Source organism: Bufo bufo, chromosome 1, assembly GCF_905171765.1.
Source record: "Bufo bufo chromosome 1, aBufBuf1.1, whole genome shotgun sequence".
Taxonomy (NCBI): Eukaryota; Metazoa; Chordata; class Amphibia; order Anura; family Bufonidae; genus Bufo; species Bufo bufo.
This window is the reverse complement of record NC_053389.1, coordinates 495,910,179-495,931,900: the sequence shown is the minus strand read 5'-3', so window position 1 is coordinate 495,931,900 and position 21,722 is coordinate 495,910,179. Positions and strand designations below refer to the sequence as shown.

At 43.9% G+C, this 21,722-nt stretch overlaps 1 protein-coding gene across 1 annotated transcript in view; it reads right to left on the bottom strand.

The window, feature by feature from the left end:
- RPAP3 (RNA polymerase II associated protein 3) overlaps positions 1-21,722 on the bottom strand; it is a 74,926-nt gene that overhangs the window by 6,668 nt on the left and 46,536 nt on the right. The window contains exons 14-16 of the mRNA XM_040410518.1: positions 6,929-7,109; positions 4,746-4,843; positions 2,769-2,869 (exon numbers count right to left, since the gene is read on the bottom strand). Of these exons, the coding sequence (XP_040266452.1) occupies positions 2,769-2,869; positions 4,746-4,843; positions 6,929-7,109 (380 nt within the window). The remainder of the gene's footprint in view (positions 1-2,768; positions 2,870-4,745; positions 4,844-6,928; positions 7,110-21,722) is intronic.

The window sequence follows — 21,722 nt, the reverse complement described above, 5'->3', positions numbered from 1 at the left end:
TGTTGGCAAACCTTCTTAAAGGGAACCTGTAATCAACTTTGTGCTGCCCATACTAACGGCAGAATAAAGTAGAGACAGGCGAGTTGATTTCAGCGGTCTGTCAGTTATAAGTTAAAAGTAAGTGGTTGCCGAGAACCAACATCACAATCATTGCAGACTGGGCCTGAAAAAGAGTCCCGGCCACCTGAGAAGAGTCCTGGTTCTTCATGAATTCCTGCTCTCCTGCCCACCTGCTGATGACTGACAGTCTTCTACCTAGTTTTCTCCCTTTCTCTCTGGGAGAGAACTGCCAATCATCAGCAGATGGGTGAGAGCAGGAGATGAGGAATAACCAGGACTCTTCTCAGGTAGATTTGACTCTTTTCAAGGCCTGGGCTGCAATGATTATGATGCTTGTTCTCGGTACTATTAGCTCATGAGTGACATACCGCTGAAATAAACATTTCTGTCACTACTTTATACTGTCCTCAGTGAGGTCAGCGTGAAGTTGATGACAGGTTCCCTTTAAGGTGCCTTCTGTCTCCCTCCTAATTTCTCACTGCAGGCTACCCATGAAACATATCTAATACCTAAAAAAAACTTGCAGCTGTAATTGCAGTTAAAAGGTGGTCCTACAAAGTATTGACTCGGGAGCTGAATACAAATGCACAACACACTTTTCAGATATTTACTTATGAAAAATGTTGAAAACCATGTATCATTTTCTTTTCATTTCACACATGGGTGAAATGTGAAAAAATCTGGAAAAGTTCAAGGGGTAAGAATACTTTTTCAAGGCACTGTACACATAACAAGGAGCCATGAGGCTTCCTGCCCGTCCCAATAATCTTGTGATTGTCAGGTACTGGGTAACTGCAGAAGCAGCTGGGTCTTAGCAAACTCAGATAAGCTCTGCAGTAAGTCTCCAGGGTCTGTATCCCCCCCTGTAACTGGTGCCAATATGACCCCGCCAGTTACAGGAAAAATCAGCAATAAGAACAAAAACAAAAAGTCAAGATTAAATGACTCCCAAAGAAAAGGGGTGGCACAAAGTCTAAAATAAGAAAAAAAAATGAAAAAATGAATAAAGACAAAACAAAATAAAAACACTATATATGAGGGAGAGCGAGAGAATATGAGAATGAAAGAGAGAATAATAAGTATTTTAGCTGCAGCTTTGCACTAAAAAATGAACAGAGAAAGGGTGAAACGCAGACTTCAAAAAAAATATTTTCTTGGGTATGAAAAATAAAAGATAAGATGCTAAAAAAAAATGATAAAAATATAGCCACATGTATCACAAAAATGATTTTAATAACTGAAGGATTATTTTCTATACTAGACAAACCCTCTAAGGTTACACAGGTAATACAATTGGAATGCCACACTAATGGTTTGAGCCACTAGAGTCACATGAATGTTCAGTTTAATGTGGGTTACTCTTTAAAGGGAATGTGTCATCAGAAAATGACCTACTGTTTAAATCACTTTATGTTAAACTTTTTTTATTTTTATTTTGTAGAGATTTTTTTTACATTTTCCATGTCACTATCAATATTTTAAAAAATGTATATAATCCTGCAATTTTCATACTGGCCTATACGTCTAATGATAGGTGATGATTTCCTGTTCTGTACAAGTACATTTTCAGTAGCTGTTATCATTCTCACCACAAGCAGAATTACAATGACAGGATCCACTATTCGCTCATCTGCTCCTTCCTGACCTCTGCAAAATCTCACATAGAATGCGTAGGGGTCCTCCTGTCCATGGTGTCTATGGACCATTTAACTGCTCTCAAAAGACAGGAAGCTCTAACATATTTTAGGGATAGTGGCCAGTGCAAAAACTGCACACTTTAAGGATTTTTTTTTAAATATTGTGACATGAACAATAAAAAAATATAAACTATTGGGGTTATTTATCAAACTGGTGTAAAATGGAACTGGCTTAGTTGCCCATAGCAACCAATCAGATTCCACCTTTTATTTTGACAGCTCCTTTAGAAAATGAAAGTTTTATAGTTTGATAAATGACCCCATATATTTAAAAAAATAAAATGTTCGACATAAAAAAGTGATTTAAAGACATTCCCTGATGACACATTCCCTTTAAAAGGGTTTGCCTATCTCAAACATTGATGCGATATGCTATCAGTGTTAGATCGGTGGGGGTTCCATTTCTGGGACTCACTCCTTTCTCCAGAATGGGGCTCACGAAGTGAAGGACGTGCTCTCCATTCACTGCTGTGGGCGTTCCGACAATAGCCAAGCGAGCGCACTGGAACTCCCATAGCACTGACTGGAGAATGCACTGGGCGTGCACAGCCATTCACCACTATGGGACTGACGGGAAAAAACGAGCCAGTGCTTGGCTATTTTCCGAACTCCCATAACGATGAATGGGAGGGTGGCCATGCTTATGTGGTGTGCTCTCATTCACTACAGGGGGCCCGTTCGGTGGACAGGAACGGGTCCCAGATGTGGCCCCTGCACCTGACATTGATGGCATATTCTAGCAATATGCCATCAATGTCTGTGATGGGAATACCCCTTTATGCTACATTCAGAAATCCAGTGGGATTCAAGATTCCCCATAAATAAATAAAAATTGAGGGGTGGGTCTAGTAACATCATCTAAGTGGACTTCACTTACTACTGAGGAGCATAATAAACAGGTTTATGGCAAAATTAATAATCATGCTAATTTTCAGATCTTATTTTATATTTATATAGTTTTATGATGAAATTGTAAAAACTCAAGCACGGATTTTAACTATATTAACGTACCTTCTTTTTCCGATTCTGACAAAAACATAACTGCCATATCAAATCTCCTAAGCTCAGAAAATATCTGTAAAATCTCCAACACAACTTCTGCGTCTTCATTCCTTAGAGGAAAAAAAAAAAGTATAAAAAAATGTTTATAACATACCAGTATTAAACTTACTGAAAATCCTGGTTATTAATTTATTTTCTGTTTTTCATTATTTACAGTGCTGAATCTTGAAACACTGGTGGATTTTTCTAATTTGGTAGCTAAAAAGAATGTCATGCTGGTCATTGGTATCCAACAAAGTTAATGGAAAATTGACTTGTTCATATTTGTGTTCACCTAAACATGGAGACTGTATGCTGCTATGCGGATCAATGACCATGACATCAGCACAGTCAAACGTCTCTTTTAACTGCACAGGGCATAGATAAATCTCTCGACTGCTTCTGATTTAGGCTATACTTAAAGGTTACGCTAATGATTTAGCAGGTTTTCCAACAGTCTTAGGCCTCATGCATACAAATAGTGAAGAGAGAAGCAAGCTTCAGATGCATCCAAAGTTACTTCGTTCAAAACTTTGGATTAATACTGTATGGAGATCCATCTCCATACAGTATTCGAAAGTGTGGGCTCCGATGAGCCGAAGTTAGTTAACGAAGTAGTGTGTGACTTCGTTAAATAACTTTGGTAATTGATTGTTAGGGCTCTTTCACACTTGCGTTCTTTTCTTCCGGCATAGAGTTCCGTCGTCGGGGCTCTATGCCGGAAGAATCCTGATCAGTTTTATCCTAATGCATTCTGAATGGAGTGAAATCCGTTCAGGATGCATCAGGATGTCTTCAGTTCCGGAACGGAACGTTTTTTGGCCGGAGAAAATACCGCAGCATGCTGCGCTTTTTGCTCCGGCCAAAAATCCTGAAGACTTGCCGCAAGGCCGGATCCGGAATTAATGCCCATTGAAAGGCATTGATCCGGACTTAAGCTAAACGTCGTTTCGGCGCATTGCCGCATCCGACGTTTAGCCTTTTCTGAATGGTTACCATGGCTGCCGGGACGCTAAAGTCTGTATACTTACCATCCGTGCGGCTCCCGGGGCGCTCCAGAGTGACGTCAGGGCGCCCCAAGCACATGGATCACGTGATCGAATGGATCATGTGATCCATGCGCATGGGGCGCCCTGACGTCATTCTGGAGCGCCCCGGGAGCCGCACGGACTGTAAGTATACTGCTCCCCCGCTCCCCACTACTACTATGGCAACCAAGACTTTAATAGCGTCCTGGCTGCCATAGTAACACAGAACGCATTTTGAAGACGGATCCGTCTTCAAATGCTTTCAGTACACTTGCGTTTTTCCGGATCCGGCGTGTAATTCCGGCAAGTGGAGTACACGCCGGATCCGGACAACGCAAGTGTGAAAGAGGCCTTACAGTGGAAAACCACTTTAAAACTTGAAACCGAACTCTCCTTCGGTTCCGACTGGTACATGTCCACCAGGACCAACAGGTGTAATGAGGTTATGAAGATATCATGCTCCCCATTCTGCAATGTTGCCATAAAGATTTTGTGTGGATCCAGAGTACTAAAAACACAAATTGCATACATATTGAATAGGGATGTGAAAATCAATTTGTACAAATCAATTTTCTCCTCCCTAATATTAGGCACTGTTCAAGCCAGGTAGTGCCTCACAAGATACATCAAAATGATATATAATGACATATCTGCCTTAGGGCCCATTCACACTTCCGCAAAATGGGTCCGTTGGGCAGCGTTGCGGAGCGGTTTCGGACCCATTCATTTTCAATCGGGCCGCAAAATTCCATTCTGCAAAAAAAATAGAACATGTCCTAATCTTGTCCGCAGACACGAACAAGAAAAGGCATTTCTATTAAAAGTGCCGGCGGACCGCAAAATACTTGCGGACGTGTGAATGGAACCTTAAAATAAGGAGAAGCTCAGAGCACAAACGATTGACTTGATCTTTACTTACTCAATGTATTTAAGTCGTAGAATTTTGATTATTTCATTGAAGACATCTGGATCTAAAGCTTTATGAAACAGATTCAGGTAGTGCAAGGGCTCAATTTGCTAAAAATCAGACATAAAGCAAACATTACATATGTTCAAAATCAGTAGATGTTACTATATATGTACACATACAAACACACAAGGGCTCTTTCACACTTGCGTTGTCCGGATCCGGCGTGTACTCCACTTGCCGGAATTACACTCCGGATCCGGAAAAACGCAAGTGTACTGAAAGCATTTGAAGACGGAACCGTCTTCAAAATGCTTTCAGTGTTACTATGGCAGCCAGGACGCTATTAAAGTCCTGGTTGCCATAGTAGGAGCGGGGAGCGGTATACTTACAGTCCGTGCGGCTCCCGGGGCGCTCCAGAATGACGTCAGAGCGCCCCATGCACATGGATGACGTGTCCAATGCGATCACGTCATCCATGCGCGTGGGGCGCCCTGACGTCACTCTGGAGCGCCCCGGGAGCCGCACGGACTGTAAGTATACCGCTCCCCCGCTCCCCGCTACACTTTACCATGGCTGCCAGGACTTTAGCGTCCCGGCAGCCATGGTAACCATTCAGAAAAAGCTAAATGTCGGCTCCGGCAATGCGCCGAAACGACGTTTAGCTTAAGGCCGGATCCGGATCAATGCCTTTCAATGGGCATTAATTCCGGATCCGGCCTTGCAGCAAGTCTTCAGGATTTTTGGCCGGAGAAAAAAGCGCAGCATGCTGCGGTATTTTCTCCGGCCAAAAAACGTTCCGGTCCTGAACTGAAGACATCCTGATGCATCCTGAACGGATTTCACTCCATTCAGAATGCATGGGGATAATCCTGATCATGATTCTTCCGGCATAGAGCCCCGACGACGGAACTCTATGCCGGAAGAAAAGAACGCAGGTGTGAAAGAGCCCTAAGAAATCATATCTATTGCTTTATTTGTTTTCTATAAATCGGTAATATAGTATTTCTATATCTAAACATTATATTGCATGTTTTTGGGAGGAGGAAGCTATCCCTTAGATTTTAAAAGTCTATAGCAGGGGAGGACTGGCCTTAGACACTACAGGGAAACTTCCCGGTGGGCTGATGCCCTGTGGGCCGCCTGACCTTCCTCACAGCTGCCAGCCATGGTAAGTAATTATTTGACACTCCATTCCTGACATCTGAATTTAACTGTATTGCCATCCCTATGGCAACTGGAGTAGAAGGACAGAACGTGGAAGTTGGCCCTGGCCAACAGAGAGGGACAGGTTTTGGGGAGGTATTTTGTACTGCTGGGGCAGCGTTTTGAGAAGCACTGTGGTACTCGGCTCTGCTGGAGTGGTATAATGGCATTGCCCACTTGTGTTGACCCTGCCTATCAATTTGGTCCCCACTTCAAAATAGGGCCACTTTCAGTTTTTCCAGGGCCACTTTTAAGTTGACAGTGTGGTCCTGGTCTACAGTTTATACATTTTCAAGAATGTCAGTCCCCCAAGAAATCCAGACTATAGTGATACAGTAGAAAAAAAGCAGACATGAAGGAGGGTTGTGTATATGAGACTTATGCTGTGGAGGGTGGTAGAGCAGAAACGGGAATACATCTGAGTAACTCAGAGCACAAATGTTATGTCACACCAGGAGCTTCCTGTCCACTCCGCAAGCATGGAAAAAGAAAATTAACATTACTGCTGTACTTACTATATGAAAATTAAAAGCTCTCTGCGCATATTTTTGAGCAAGAATATGTCGGGCCCATCTACCAGCAACAAGGTGGCTTCTATCAGACAGGACCAACTCTAACAGTCTTGCATGTGTCTGTGCAATAAGAAGGGCCCATCTACCAGCAACAAGGTGGCTTCTATCAGACAGGACCAACACTAACAGTCTTGCATGTGTCTGTGCAATAAAAAGTGTTTGTTTTTGCACTGCAGTCATGGTATTATGCACCTGAATTCCCTTTTATACGTAGTATGAAGGTGCTGGTCTAACTCTCTTTTAGAAATTTATCAAACATGTGCCATTTGATAGATGTGGCATAAAGTACAGAAACACAGTCTCAAGCCAAACTGATTTCATATATTCCCTTCATGATAAATTCCCTCCAATATGTCCAGATTTTGTTCTACTCAGCCAGTCATAAAGAAAAAGCAAAGATATTTAGTTAGTTCCTACCTTTAAGTACATATATAATATATCTGGGTTCCCTTTCAGTCTTCTTATATCTGACTCAAGCTGAAATGAATTTGCAGGAACTCCTGGAACGTCACCGTCCACTGATGGAGATAATGCAGGCCGATCCTTTTCCATTTTTGCTGGTCTGGTCAGAGTTGGAACGCTGGTATTGATGTCATTCCTAAATAAAAGCAAACATCACACTTTACACTGGACAAAGTTAGTAATGACTTTTTATAGCACGCTTTAATACATCCTGACTGTATGCATATTAACAGTATAATACATAATATTTGACAATAATCCTGTGTCATTATATAATCCTTCCACAGTCATTGATTTATTTCATATTTTTTATAATTCTTTATTTAATACACTTTAACAATAAGCACCCACAGTTGTTTCATATAGAATTCTGGCCTCTTGTTTCTGCCTGGTCTGGGTCCCCCCTTTTCTTGTCACCTGGTCTTTCCTAAGGTAATAGCCCTTTCCCCACCTCCTGATCCATTATGGAGTGTAATGTAGGCCATACACATTGAATAGCTGCCATCTTAACAAGCGCCGTCTCCTGACCCCTCATACACATTTGGTTCAGTTGAGCGTGTATGTGATGTGCGTGGGGTGAGAGCAGAAAGCTGCCGGACACTTCTGGCAAAGGCTTATCTCCTGGGGGAACAAAAGTATCTGGCGAACGTATTCAGTACAGCCGATCCTGGTCTCCCCTGACATCTGTCGAAGAGAGTCGGGGGCCCTTCATACATATTCCATTGTTCCCATCTTGTTTTTTGAGGCACGTCAGAGGTATACGCTCCATAAATTCCTTGACGTATACCTCTGTACAGGCATGTTGAGGCGTATGTTGGCCATTGACTCCCATTGCAAAAAAATAACACGAATAAGCACTCCACAGTACACTTTTTTTTCACTGTGTCCCTCTGCATTGAAAAGTGTGGGAGAGCATGCTTTTATATACCGTATTTATAAAAATAAAAAAAATGCTGATGCACCCCAGAGCAGTGTATTCCAAAAGGGCACTCTTTCAGCATGTGGTCCTGGGGACAAGTGCGGGTATCTTCTGAGCAATAACGCTTGTCCATGGGCTGTGTCTGGTACTTCATCTCATGCCTATTCAAGAGATTTGGGCTAAAATACAATCCCGACAGTCCATGCTGAAGAATTATCTACCGTAATCCCATGCAAACCCCACCCCATAAAGCACCCACTGACCTATGATTAAAATCAGCACAAAATATCCAGCTATCCTTGGGGAAGTTTTGTCAATTCATTTTATGTTGACATTAATACATTTAAAAATAAAGTTTGAGGACCAAATGCCATAAAGACATTGTAAGATTTTCAGAAAGTGGTGGGAAGTAGGGTTTAGAAGTGAGCGCCAGGTTAATGGGTACAGTGCACGATGCAATGCTTCCAAAAACTGATGTGTCTTCTGGACAAAGCACCAGTCATAACAAATACATCAATGCAATGGAAGACTATGTGCAGCCAAGTCAAAGCAAAAAAAAGACAAATCCACATTAAAAGGCCTTCAGATGGCAGAGAACAGTAAGTGACGGCTGTAGAGGTAGAATAGGACATCACAGTACTTGATGGCTGTACTAAGGCTACAAGTGAGAATACAGAATTAGGGGAGATTTCTGGGATTTGGTAAACAGGTTCTGCTTTTCATGAGCTACATCTGGTTATGTAAAGCAATAATAAAATATTCATTTGGAATAACGTCTTCTATGGAAACTAATAATACACGTCTTAGATAAGATCTAAATGCAGCGCTCGGGCTTGCAATTTCTATAGCTTTTGTGCCTAATAAAAGAGCCGTCGTTTTCAGTACAAAAAGGGGCATTCCTGAACTTCAAAGCAAAATCACAGACTGCACCGCAGCATAAATGGATTTAATTAAATGGATGATCCATGTGAATGACTTTCAAGTTGTTTTATTGTGGCAATTATACAATACACTACAAATCCAATGCCAAAAACAGCATTCTAATAATATTCACATTTAACCACTTAAGGACCACAGGTTTATACCCCCCTAAAGACCAGGCCCTTTTTTACAAATCGGCACTACACTACTTTCACCGTTTATTGCTCGGTCATGCAACTTACCACCCAAATGAATTTTACCTCCTTTTCTTCTCACTAATAGAGCTTTCATTTGGTGGTATTTCATTGCTGCTGACATTTTTACTTTTTTTGTTATTAATCGAAATTTAACGATTTTTTTGCAAAAAAATGACATTTTTCACTTTCAGTTGTAAAATTTTGCAAAAAAAACGAGATCCATATAGAAATTTTGCTCTAAATTTATAGTTCTACATGTCTTTGATAAAAAAAAAATGTTTGGGTAAAAAAAAAATGGTTTGGGTAAAAGTTATAGCGTTTACAAACTATGGTACAAAAATGTGAATTTCCGCTTTTTGAAGCAGCTCTGACTTTCTGAGCACCTGTCACGTTTCCTGAGGTTCTACAATGGCCAGACAGTACAAACACCCCACAAATGACCCCATTTCGGAAAGTACACACCCTAAGGTATTCGCTGATGGGCATAGTGAGTTCATAGAACTTTTTATTTTTTGTCACAAGTTAGTGGAAAATGATGATTTTTTTTTTTTTTTTTTTTTTTCATACAAAGTCTCATATTCCACTAACTTGTGACAAAAAATAAAAACTTCCATGAACTCACTATGCCCATCAGCGAATACCTTGGGGTCTCTTCTTTCCAAAATGGGGTCACTTGTGGGGTAGTTATACTGCCCTGGCATTCTAGGGGCCCGAATGTGTGGTAAGGAATTTGAAATCAAATTCTGCAAAAAATGACCAGTGAAATCCGAAAGGTGCTCTTTGGAATATGGGCCCCTTTGCCCACCTAGGCTGCAAAAACGTGTCACACATCTGGTATCTCTGTATTCAGGAGAAGTTGGGGAATGTGTTTTGGGGTGTCTTTTTACATATACCCATGCTGGGTGAGATAAATATCTTGGTCAAATGCCAACTTTGTATAAAAAAATGGGAAAAGTTGTCTTTTGCCAAGATATTTCTCTCACCCAGCATGGGTATATGTAAAATGACACCCCAAAACACATTCCCCACCTTCTCCTGAGTACGGCAATACCAGATGTGTGACACTTTTTTGCAGCCTAGGTGGGCAAAGGGGCCCATATTCGAAAGAGCACCTTTCGGATTTCACAGGTCATTTTTTACAGAATTTGATTTCAAACTCCTTACCACACATTCGGGCCCCTAGAATGCCAGGGCAGTATAACTACCCCACAAGTGACCCCATTTTGGAAAGAAGACACCCCAAGGTATTCCGTGAGGGGCATGGCAAGTTCCTAGAATTTTTTATTTTTTGTCACAAGTTAGTGGAAAATGATGATTTTTTTTTTTTTTTTTTTTTTCATACAAAGTCTCATATTCCACTAACTTGTGACAAAAAATAAAAACTTCCATGAACTCACTATGCCCATCAGCGAATACCTTGGGGTCTCTTCTTTCCAAAATGGGGTCACTTGTGGGGTAGTTATACTGCCCTGGCATTCTAGGGGCCCGAATGTGTGGTAAGGAATTTGAAATCAAATTCTGCAAAAAATGACCAGTGAAATCCGAAAGGTGCTCTTTGGAATATGGGCCCCTTTGCCCACCTAGGCTGCAAAAACGTGTCACACATCTGGTATCTCCGTATTCAGGAGAAGTTGGGGAATGTGTTTTGGGGTGTCTTTTTACATATACCCATGCTGGGTGAGATAAATATCTTGGTCAAATGCCAACTTTGTATAAAAAAATGGGAAAAGTTGTCTTTTGCCAAGATATTTCTCTCACCCAGCATGGGTATATGTAAAATGACACCCCAAAACACATTCCCCACCTTCTCCTGAGTACGGGGATACCAGATGTGTGACACGTTTTTGCAGCCTAGGTGGGCAAAGGGGCCCATATTCCAAAGAGCACCTTTCGGATTTCACAGGTCATTTTTTACAGAATTTGATTTCAAACTCCTTACCACACATTTGGGCCCCTAGAATGCCAGGGCAGTATAACTACCCCACAAGTGACCCCATTTTGGAAAGAAGAGACCCCAAGGTATTCGCTGATGGGCATAGTGAGTTCATGGAAGTTTTTATTTTTTGTCACAAGTTAGTGGAATATGAGACTTTGTATGAAAAAAAAAAAAAAAAAAAAGCAGCATTTTCCACTAACTTGTGACAAAAAATAAAAAATTCCAGGAACTCGCCATGCCCCTCACGGAATACCTTGGGGTGTCTTCTTTCCAAAATGGGGTCACTTGTTGGGTAGTTATACTGCCCTGGCATTTTCCAGGGGCCCTAATGTGTGGTAAGTAGGTAAATGATCTGTGAAATCCTAAAGGTGCTCTTTGGAATGTGGGCCCCTTTGCCCACCTAGGCTGCAAAAAAGTGTCACACATGTGGTATCGCCGTATTCAGGAGAAGTTGGGGAATGTGTTTTGGGGTGTCATTTTACATATACCCATGCTGGGTGAGAGAAATATCTTGGCAAAAGACAACTTTTCCCATTTTTTTATACAAAGTTGGCATTTGACCAAGATATTTCTCTCACCCAGCATGGGTATATGTAAAATGACACCCCAAAACACATTCCCCAACTTCTCCTGAGTACGGCGATACCAGATGTGTGACACTTTTTTGCAGCCTAGATGCGCAAAGGTGCCCAAATTCCTTTTAGGAGGGCATTTTTAGACATTTGGATACCAGACTTCTTCTCACACTTTGGGGCCCCTAGAATGCCAGGGCAGTATAAATACCCCACATGTGACCCCATTTTGGAAAGAAGACACCCCAAGGTATTCAATGAGGGGCATGGCGAGTTCATAGAAAAAAATTTTTTTTGGCACAAGTTAGCGGAAATTGATATTTTTAATTTTTTTCTCACAAAGTCTCCCGTTCCGCTAACTTGGGACAAAAATTTCAATCTTTCATGGACTCAATATGCCCCTCACGGAATACCTGGGGGTGTCTTCTTTCCGAAATGGGGTCACATGTGGGGTATTTATACTGCCCTGGCATTCTAGGGGCCCTAAAGCGTGAGAAGAAGTCTGGAATATAAATGTCTAAAAAATTTTACGCATTTGGTTTCCGTGAGGGGTGTGGTGAGTTCATGTGAGATTTTATTTTTTGACACAAGTTAGTGGAATATGAGACTTTGTAAGAAAAAAAAAAAAATAATTCCGCTAACTTGGGCCAAAAAAATGTCTGAATGGAGCCTTACAGAGGGGTGATCAATGACAGGGGGGTGATCAATGACAGGGGGGGTGATCAATGACAGGGGGGGTGATCAATGACAGGGGGGTGATCAGGGAGTCTATATGGGGTGATCACCACAGTCATTGATCATGCCCCTGTAAGGCTTCATTCAGACGTCCGTATGCGTTTTGCGGATCCGATCCATCTATCAGTGGATCCGTAAAAATCATGCGGACGTCTGAATGGAGCTTTACAGGGGGGTAATCAATGACAGGGGGGTAATCAATGACAGGGGGGTGATCAGGGAGTCTATATGGGGTGATCACCACAGTCATTGATCACGCCCCTGTAAGGCTTCATTCAGACGTCCGGATGCGTTTTGCGGATCCGATCCATCTATCAGTGCATCCGTAAAAATCATGCGGACATCTGAATGGAGCTTTACAGGGGGGTAATCAATGACAGGGGGGTGATCAGGGAGTCTATATGGGGTGATCACCACAGTCATTGATCATGCCCCTGTAAGGCTTCATTCAGACGTCCGGATGCGTTTTGCGGATCCGATCCATCTATCAGCGGATCCGTAAAAATCATGCGGACGTCTGAATGGAGCTTTACAGGGGGGTAATCAATGACAGGGGGGTGATCAGGGAGTCTATATGGGGTGATCACCACAGTCATTGATCACGCGCCTGTAAGGCTTCATTCAGACGTCCGGATGCGTTTTGCGGATCCGATCCATCTATCAGTGGATCCGTAAAAATCATGCGGACGTCTGAATGGAGCTTTACAGGGGGGTAATCAATGACAGGGGGGTGATCAGGGAGTCTATATGGGGTGATCACCACAGTCATTGATCACGCCCCTGTAAGGCTTCATTCAGACGTCCGGATGCGTTTTGCGGATCCGATCCATCTATCAGTGCATCCGTAAAAATCATGCGGACATCTGAATGGAGCTTTACAGGGGGGTAATCAATGACAGGGGGGTGATCACCACAGTCATTGATCATGCCCCTGTAAGGCTTCATTCAGACGTCCAGATGCGTTTTGCGGATCCGATCCATCTATCAGTGCATCCGTAAAAATCATGCGGACATCTGAATGGAGCTTTACAGGGGGGTAATCAATGACAAGGGGGTGATCAGGGAGTCTATATGGGGTGATCACCACAGTCATTGATCATGCCCCTGTAAGGCTTCATTCAGACGTCCGGATGCGTTTTGTGGATCGGATCCATCTATCAGTGCATCCGTAAAAATCATGCGGACATCTGAATGGAGCTTTACAGGGGGGTGATCAGGGAGTCTATATGGGGTGATCACCACAGTCATTGATCATGCCCCTGTAAGGCTTCATTCAGACGTCCGGATGCGTTTTGCGGATCGGATCCATCTATCAGTGCATCCGTAAAAATCATGCGGACGTCTGAATGGAGCTTTACAGGGGGGTAATCAATGACAGGGGTGTAATCAATGACAGGGGGGTGATCAGGGAGTCTATATGGGGTGATCACCACAGTCATTGATCACGCCCCTGTAAGGCTTCATTCAGACGTCCGGATGCGTTTTGCGGATCGGATCCATCTATCAGTGGATCCGTAAAAATCATGCGGACGTCTGAATGGAGCTTTACAGGGGGTTGATCAATGACAGGGGGGTAATCAATGACAGGGGGGTGATCAGGGAGTCTATATGGGGTGATCAGGGGCTAATAAGGGGTTAATAAGTGACGGGGGGGGGGTGTAGTGTAGTGTAGTGGTGCTTGGTGCTACTTTACTGAGCTACCTGTGTCCTCTGGTGGTCGATCCAAACAAAGGGGACCACCAGAGGACCAGGTAGCAGGTATATTAGACGCTGTTATCAAAACAGCGTCTAATATACCTGTTAGGGGTTAAAAAAAACACATCTCCAGCCTGCCAGCGAACGATCGCCGCTGGCAGGCTGGAGATCAACTCTCTTACCTTCCGTTCCTGTGAGCGCGCGCGCCTGTGTGCGCGCGTTCACAGGAAATCCCGGCTCACGCGAGATGACGCCTATTGGCGTTAGTGTGACCTGGGAGCGCCGCAGAAATGACGCCTTTCGGCGTTAGCGTGACGGTAAGTGGTTAAGATAGATTTAAAAAAACACACAAATTATAGTAATATTCCCTCTATGGCCTGAGCACTAAAATAAGCTGCTGTCCAGCATAATGGCTTATAATAGTCTAATAGGATCTATTACTTGAAAATATGTATAACTACTGGAATTAAGACGGAAGATAAGGCATGTACATAACTATCAAAAGTTATTGTAAAAAAAGGTCATGTCTAGGCAAAATCAGCTCCTCAAAGTTTTTTTTATTATTATTCTAAGTAAATAAACATTAAGGGGGTTCTCTGGGCTTTTAATATTGATGACCTATCCACAGGATAGGCCATCAACATCATATCGGCAGGGGTTCAACACCCGGCACTCCCGATGATCAGCTATATGAGGAGACTGAGCACACAGCGTACATGTGCCGTCTCTCTTGCTGCTATGTCTATGGCAAAGCAGCAGCGAATAGGAAGAGACACAGTGCGCAATCCATTCATACAGCTGATCGGGGTGCTGGTGCCGGACTCCTGCCGATCTGATATTGATGACCTATCCTGAGGATCCCAAAGCCCAAAGAAACCCCTTTAGATGGGGATAAGCTATATTCAGGATATATCATCAATATCAGGTTGGTGAAAGCCTGACACCAGCTAATTCCTGCTGATCAGCTATTTGAAAGGGCCGCGGTGCTCAGGCAAGCGCCAAAGTTTCTTCCTCAGCATGTGACATCCATCAGTCACATGGCCTTTCTGCAGTTCAGTCCCATTACAGTGAGTGGTATTGAGCTGCAATACCAAGCACTATACAATGTACAACCCTGTGCTTGGAAGGCTATAGACCCCCCCAATCTGGTATCAGGACAGATTATACAGTATGTACCAGTATCTGGAGGGTATTTGTATTTAAGTCTTAGAAATACACTTTAAGCAAATTCTATTATATACTATTGGAGGTGGCACTTACTGTATTCTGTAGGGGCATTACTCTATGAGCTCTGGTAAAGCACAATACATCCGCTTGGAGTGCAGACTGTTCAAGGGGTTATCCAACTATGTGTAACTGATGACCTATTATTTTTTTTATTTGATGCAGACATTACCATATGTCACCAATGGAGCTCACAATCTAAATTCCCTATCAGTATGTCTTTGGAGTGTGGGAGAAAACCGGAGTACCCAGAGGAAACACGAGGAGAACATACAAACTCCATGCAGATGTTGTCCTTGGTCGGATTCGAACCTAGGACCCCAGCGCTGCAAGGCACCACTATCCTCTTGATAGGTCATCAGCATCTGATCAGTGGGTGCATAGGGCTGAGCTGTGCTTAGACCTTCTCAAACCCCCACCGATCAGATGCTGATGACCTATCCAGAGGATAGGTCATCAGTTACAAATAGTCTGACAACCCCTTTAAGGGCGTTTTACACGGGCCAATTATTGGCCGAATAAACATTTGCAGGAGTGGTGGTTCTCTATCACTGCCCCATGTAAAATCCCCCGCGATCAAAGAAAAGAATAAAGACCTGTTGTCCATCTGATCACATTTTTCATGCGGCAGTAAAAATAATCTTTTGTTGGCAGCACATGCTATGTGCTGCTGACAATGCTGAGGACAAACTGATGTGCGAATGATTAAAGGCTATGAACTATCGTCGGTGCAGCCGTTGACCCCCCCCCCCCCCCGACGGTGTAAAATCTCCTTTAACATGGATTGATTGGCTTGCTGTTGTATTGATCTGTGCTTGTTATATGCAAATCTCTGCCCATGAAAGGGACCCTTAGACTAGATTCACATAGTTTTTACCAGATAGTTGAGACATGTATTTTTATGGAAAAACCCACACTTCTACAAGAGGATGCCTATACTTGAACCCCTTGCTCGTGATATAATCTTATATAACGCTATAGTCTGGATACTGTTTTTGATAGAAGGCTGCACTGGATCTATATTTCTTTTATGACAATGGAAGTCAACATAGGCATCCAGTTACATACACCTTGTTCAATCAGTAATAAAGGACATGAATCTATTTAAAAAGGGGTTTCCAGGAATGATTTAATCCTGAGCAGGATTGGTTGCCTCCACTTGCAGATTTGCCTATGGAGGTGAGGAGGAGCAGCCTCACTACACACTGCTCCCCAGGGCATGGTGAGCGCTCTTGCCAGGCTGCTCAGCCATGAGTTCCAGCTCTACAATACATACATGTAGTAATGTAGCAATCTTGTGTGCGGTATAAGCCTAAGAAGAAAACTCACCAATGTGGAGAATAAGCAAGCGCTAGAGAGCAGTTTGTAGTGAGGCCCCCATCCCCTATACACACACAAGACTGTAAACATTTCCTTATATACTAGCTTTAAATTGAACTCAGTACCACTGTTTATCATAGTCCCTGCACTTACTTTTGTCATCAATGGGAAAAGATATGTCCAGTGCCAGAGGTCGTAATAACGCCTGTACAAGCGCCATTGACGCCTGTTCAGGCCATTTTACTCACTGGAAAAAGTCTAAAGGGGTACCAATACGCCTTAGGCTCCATTCACACGTCCGCAATTCCATTCCGCATTTTGTGGAACGGAATTGCGGACCCATTCATTTCTATGGGGCCGCATTGCTGGTGTCCGTGTTTTGTGGATCCGCAAAACACACGGGTGTGTGAATGGACCTTTAGACTTTTCCACTACATTCAGCACCGTAAACAGAACAGGCAGCGCAGCGATGCTGCCTGTGCCTGCAATAACCAATAGCAAAGCTCCTCACAGCACAGAGCTTTTCTATTGGTTAGTTTGGGCGGGCGCTGCAGCAATACAGACCTCTGCAGCAGGGGAATCTGGCGGGAGACGAAAGAAGGAGGGGCCGGCTCCTAAGGAGGGCTGTACCAACGAGAGCAGGACACGCTGCTCAAGGACCACAGCAGATATGTCCCAGACATCAAGAAGACTATGACTATGTCCGGACATCAAGATGGAGGCACAGAACAAGGTGACAGCAGCAGCCTGTAATGTATGTAGTGCAGTTTGTTATGTATGTATGCAGTGTGTGATCATCACACCCTGCCCCACATGCATCACACCCTGCCCCACATGCATCACACCCTGCCCCACATGCATCACACCCTGCCCCACATGCATCACACCCTGCCCCACATGCATCACACCCTGCCCCACATGCATCACACCCTGCCCTCCATGCATCACACCCTGCCCCCCATGCATCACACCCTGCCCCCCATACATCACACCCTGCCCCCCATGCATCACACCCTGCCCCCCATGCATCACACCCTGCCCCCCATGCATCACACCCTGCCCCACATGCATCACACCCTGCCCCACATGCATCACACCCTGCCCCACATGCATCACACCCTGCCCCACATGCATCACACCCTGCCCTCCATGCATCACACCCTGCCCCCCATACATCACACCCTGCCCTCCATGCATCACACCCTGCCCCCCATACATCACACCCTGCCCCACATGCATCACACCCTGCCCCACATGCATCACACCCTGCCCCCCATACATCACACCCTGCCCCACATGCATCACACCCTGCCCCACATGCATCACACCCTGCCCTCCATACATCACACCCTGCCCTCCATGCATCACACCCTGCCCCCCATACATCACACCCTGCCCCACATGCATCACACCCTGCCCCACATGCATCACACCCTGCCCTCCATGCATCACACCCTGCCCCCCATACATCACACCCTGCCCCACATGCATCACACCCTGCCCCACATGCATCACACCCTGCCCCACATGCATCACACCCTGCCCTCCATGCATCACACCCTGCCCCCCATACATCACACCCTGCCCCACATGCATCACACCCTGCCCCACATGCATCACACCCTGATGTATGTGGTGCAGTGTGAGTGATTTATGTAGTGAATGCAGGCAGGCTATTATAGCCAAGTGATAACGTACAGGGAAGATCCAGTGTATTGGACTGTACTTTATCCCTTAGCTATAATTGCCTGCTGTTATTTAGATTAGTAATGGTTCCCTCACATAAATACCCACCTCTTAGACCACGGTCACACCACCACTATATATTTCTGTTGGTGAGGAAGGTATGGGTGATATGAAATGCTTCTATTACCTTAATTCACCTTTCCTCCCATCCTTTGGTTGTATGCCTTTTTTCAACTGTACTAACTGTGTAACTAAATAAATGTACGGGTGATGGTGGTGCAGGAGAAACACCACACCTCATATACTGGTCTGGGGCAAAAACAAGCATAGTACTAATTGACTGAAGCTCAGCCAACCACTGTCAGGCTTAAATTTAGCACCATTTCCGCAGGTTATTCAGTAATCCAGAAAGCCGTGCCAATGAGTGTAGACAGTACAGGCAGTGGTGCAGTGTGGCAGCAACTCCTGGGTCTGGCCAACACTGTTCCCAGTGAGATGCAAGTTGCAGGCTGCAGTTTTATCGTCCACCAAAAAGGGAACTATTGAATTTTAATTTTCCTACTACCCTATTCTCAGAGCTGCGCTGAAATACACAGTCCGTTGTGCGGTGCTAACATAATGGAGAGGTCCCAGAAATAACTCCTATCTCGCTGGAAGTTCTTAAGACCTTACAGAACCAGGTGGGAAGGAGGAAAGGGACCAGTGAATGTAAAAAGGGGGGACTGCGAATGAGGAAGGCCTAACACAGTTCCAAGGGAAACTATGCCTTCCCAGGTCCCTCTAATCCACGATGGCACAGGCAACCCATGGGGTGACGCACCAGTCAGAAGCTGCTGTGTGTGATTTAGTACATAGCGCATGGTACGCCCAAGGGTTTAGCACTGTAGCAGTTAGATATACTCAAGGATGTATGATTTTTGCCCAAAACAACGTGAGACAAGGTGGTTAAGGTACCCCAGAAACACACGTCTTGCCCTTTGTATCTGTTTCAACACTTGCAGACTACCTTCAACTACCCAAGGGGGGCATGTATGAGTATGCATAGTGTGAGTGAGTGTGATGACTTGTTTTCAGGATGGCCAGAAGCATACTTGGTTGCTAAGACCACAGCAAAGAAGATTATGGCCGAAGTTGTATGCAGGTATGGGGTACCTGAGACCATTGAAAGTGACACAGGTGTTCACTTCACAGGTGAAGTGATGCAGAAGATAATGAAGGTTTTGGGTGTAGAACACGCCTTACATGTTTCGTACCATCCACAAAGCAGCGATAGAGTAGGGGAAAAAGGAACTGAACGGGACACTAAAGGTAAAAGTTAAAAAAGCCATGGCAGAGACTGGTAAGCCATGAACAGAGTGCCTGCTGGTAGCCGTATTTTCAGTAATGTATACCCCTAACCGTGAGACAGGCCTTAGTCCCTATAAGGTCCTTTGTGGGTCAGGCCCTAGGACAGGATTGTATTTCCCACAGTGGCTCCAGATGCAACATGGTTGTCTGACAGATTATGTGATTAGTTTGCACAAGCGTTTGACTAAAATACATTCTCGAGTTTTTGCTTCACTTCCAGATGTTGATAAAGCACCAGGAACCCACCCACTTGTGTCTGGAGATTGGGTGGTGGTAAAAAGACACGTTAGAAAAGTCCTGTCCTCAAATCCTGGTTTGATGGTCCATTCCAAGTGTTGTTGACCACAAGTGAGGCTTGAAGGAAAGCCTAATTCGAGTCATTTCAAGAAAGTATTGAGTCTGGAGACTTGAGTCTGGAGACTTGAAAGGATGTTTCTTGTTCCCCCTTGTGTGACTGCTGATCCTGACTAAAAGAATATGGATTCTTATTAAGATAGTAAAAATAGGTTTCTGGGCTGGGGAAGAGGTGTGCAAAAGGAATAACAAAGCTGTTACAGTCCGATACTTGTAGCCCAGTGACCCATTAATAGTAAAGCCCAAAGACTCCCAGTATTGATAGTTCTTATGTTCACACTAATCAATGACCAGGTCATGAATGCCCTAAAAGGACTTACTTCCTATTCCTGACTTTTATCTTTAATTCTGCTATTTGCGTTAATTGTTTGATGTGTTTTTGTTCAAAGTCGTAGCTGAGGCTACCCCGGAGATGCTCATGGGAGACCTCCATAAGGATGGGAGACAAAGTCCACTTAGCTCTGTTAGCCCCCCTTCCTGCTTACAACACCACCTGTAGATCATCGACCATAGGGATTGACATCTGACTTTCCCATGCTAAGTCCAGTGTCATGCTAGGTTGTCATGGAAGCTGGCGAAGAGGATTCAAAGCAAGGGGACAGATGTGCTAGGCTTTTGTTAGGGAAAGAATGAGGTCCAAGGGGGGACTAATAGAGATGTGGACCACATTCTTTGAATTCAGCTAAGAAAGCTCCCACATACTTTAGCTCTCAGACAACACCTTATCTTCTCCAGATGTGGTGCACAGCTAGACACTTCTCTCTGACTCTATAACAACTATCAATTGGCTAAGGGCTTGTTCACATCGGCATTGGAGACTCCATTCAGGGCCGTCAAAAATACCGGACAAAATATTCTGTGTGCATGATAAAAAAAATAATAATAATAAATTGGAGCAAAACAATGGAAATACAAAGCGGTGATATGAGCTTACAATTTTTATGCCCTTTTCCCACTAAATGTTTTCCACTTCTCAAGCAAGTTGGAAAAAGTTGTGCCAATATGCTCTACTTTTTAGACAGATACTAGGTGCAGACACTTAAATCTGGGCAAATATGTTTTCTAGTATACTGAACTTGTGGTTATAATTGTTCACGTGTTTATATCGTTGTTGATGTTCTGAGAAATAAGTGAATATTGTGTTCAGTGTGAGATTGTGAACCACATGCAAACAAGAGAGAATTTGATTGGCTGTCCATCTTTGGTTCTTTGGACATTGTGACATCAGACACATTATATAGGGAGCTGCAGAGCTAACATTCTCTTGAGGGTTGTAGTTGACAGTGGAGTATTTTCAGTGTTGGTGTGCAGTTTGTACCCATTGAATATGGACAGTGAGGACTACCCAGATGAGAAATGGAGGAAGAAAGTCGAGGAGGCAGAGCCAGCATTCTGGCCTTCTCAATTTGGAGAGGTCTTTTGGCCCAGTCTAGAGACCATTCCTGAAGAGGAAGAGAATGAGGAAGGAGAGTGGATACAGGATGGCGAGGAAGAGAATGGAGATATGTACAAGCAAGACAACATCATTGGACTAAGAAGATTCCAAAATTGCTTTGACCTTGATGAAATCGGCGAGGAAGAGGAGGAAAGTGAAAAGATCCATAAGAGAAGAAAGTGGTGGATTCCAAAATGTCTCAGAAAGAACAGCAGCAGCAGAGGCGCAAAGGCCCAGAAATCGGGATTTCTTAGTGCAGTCTTCTGCTGTTGCAACATCAGGACATTGGAATAAAGGACTTAACATCAAAAACAGTTCCACCATGATAACATCAGACGTTCTTAATAACATCAGTATTGAATGATAATCTTGGACTTGCCATCAGTGACCAGGCACCTGACATAAGAC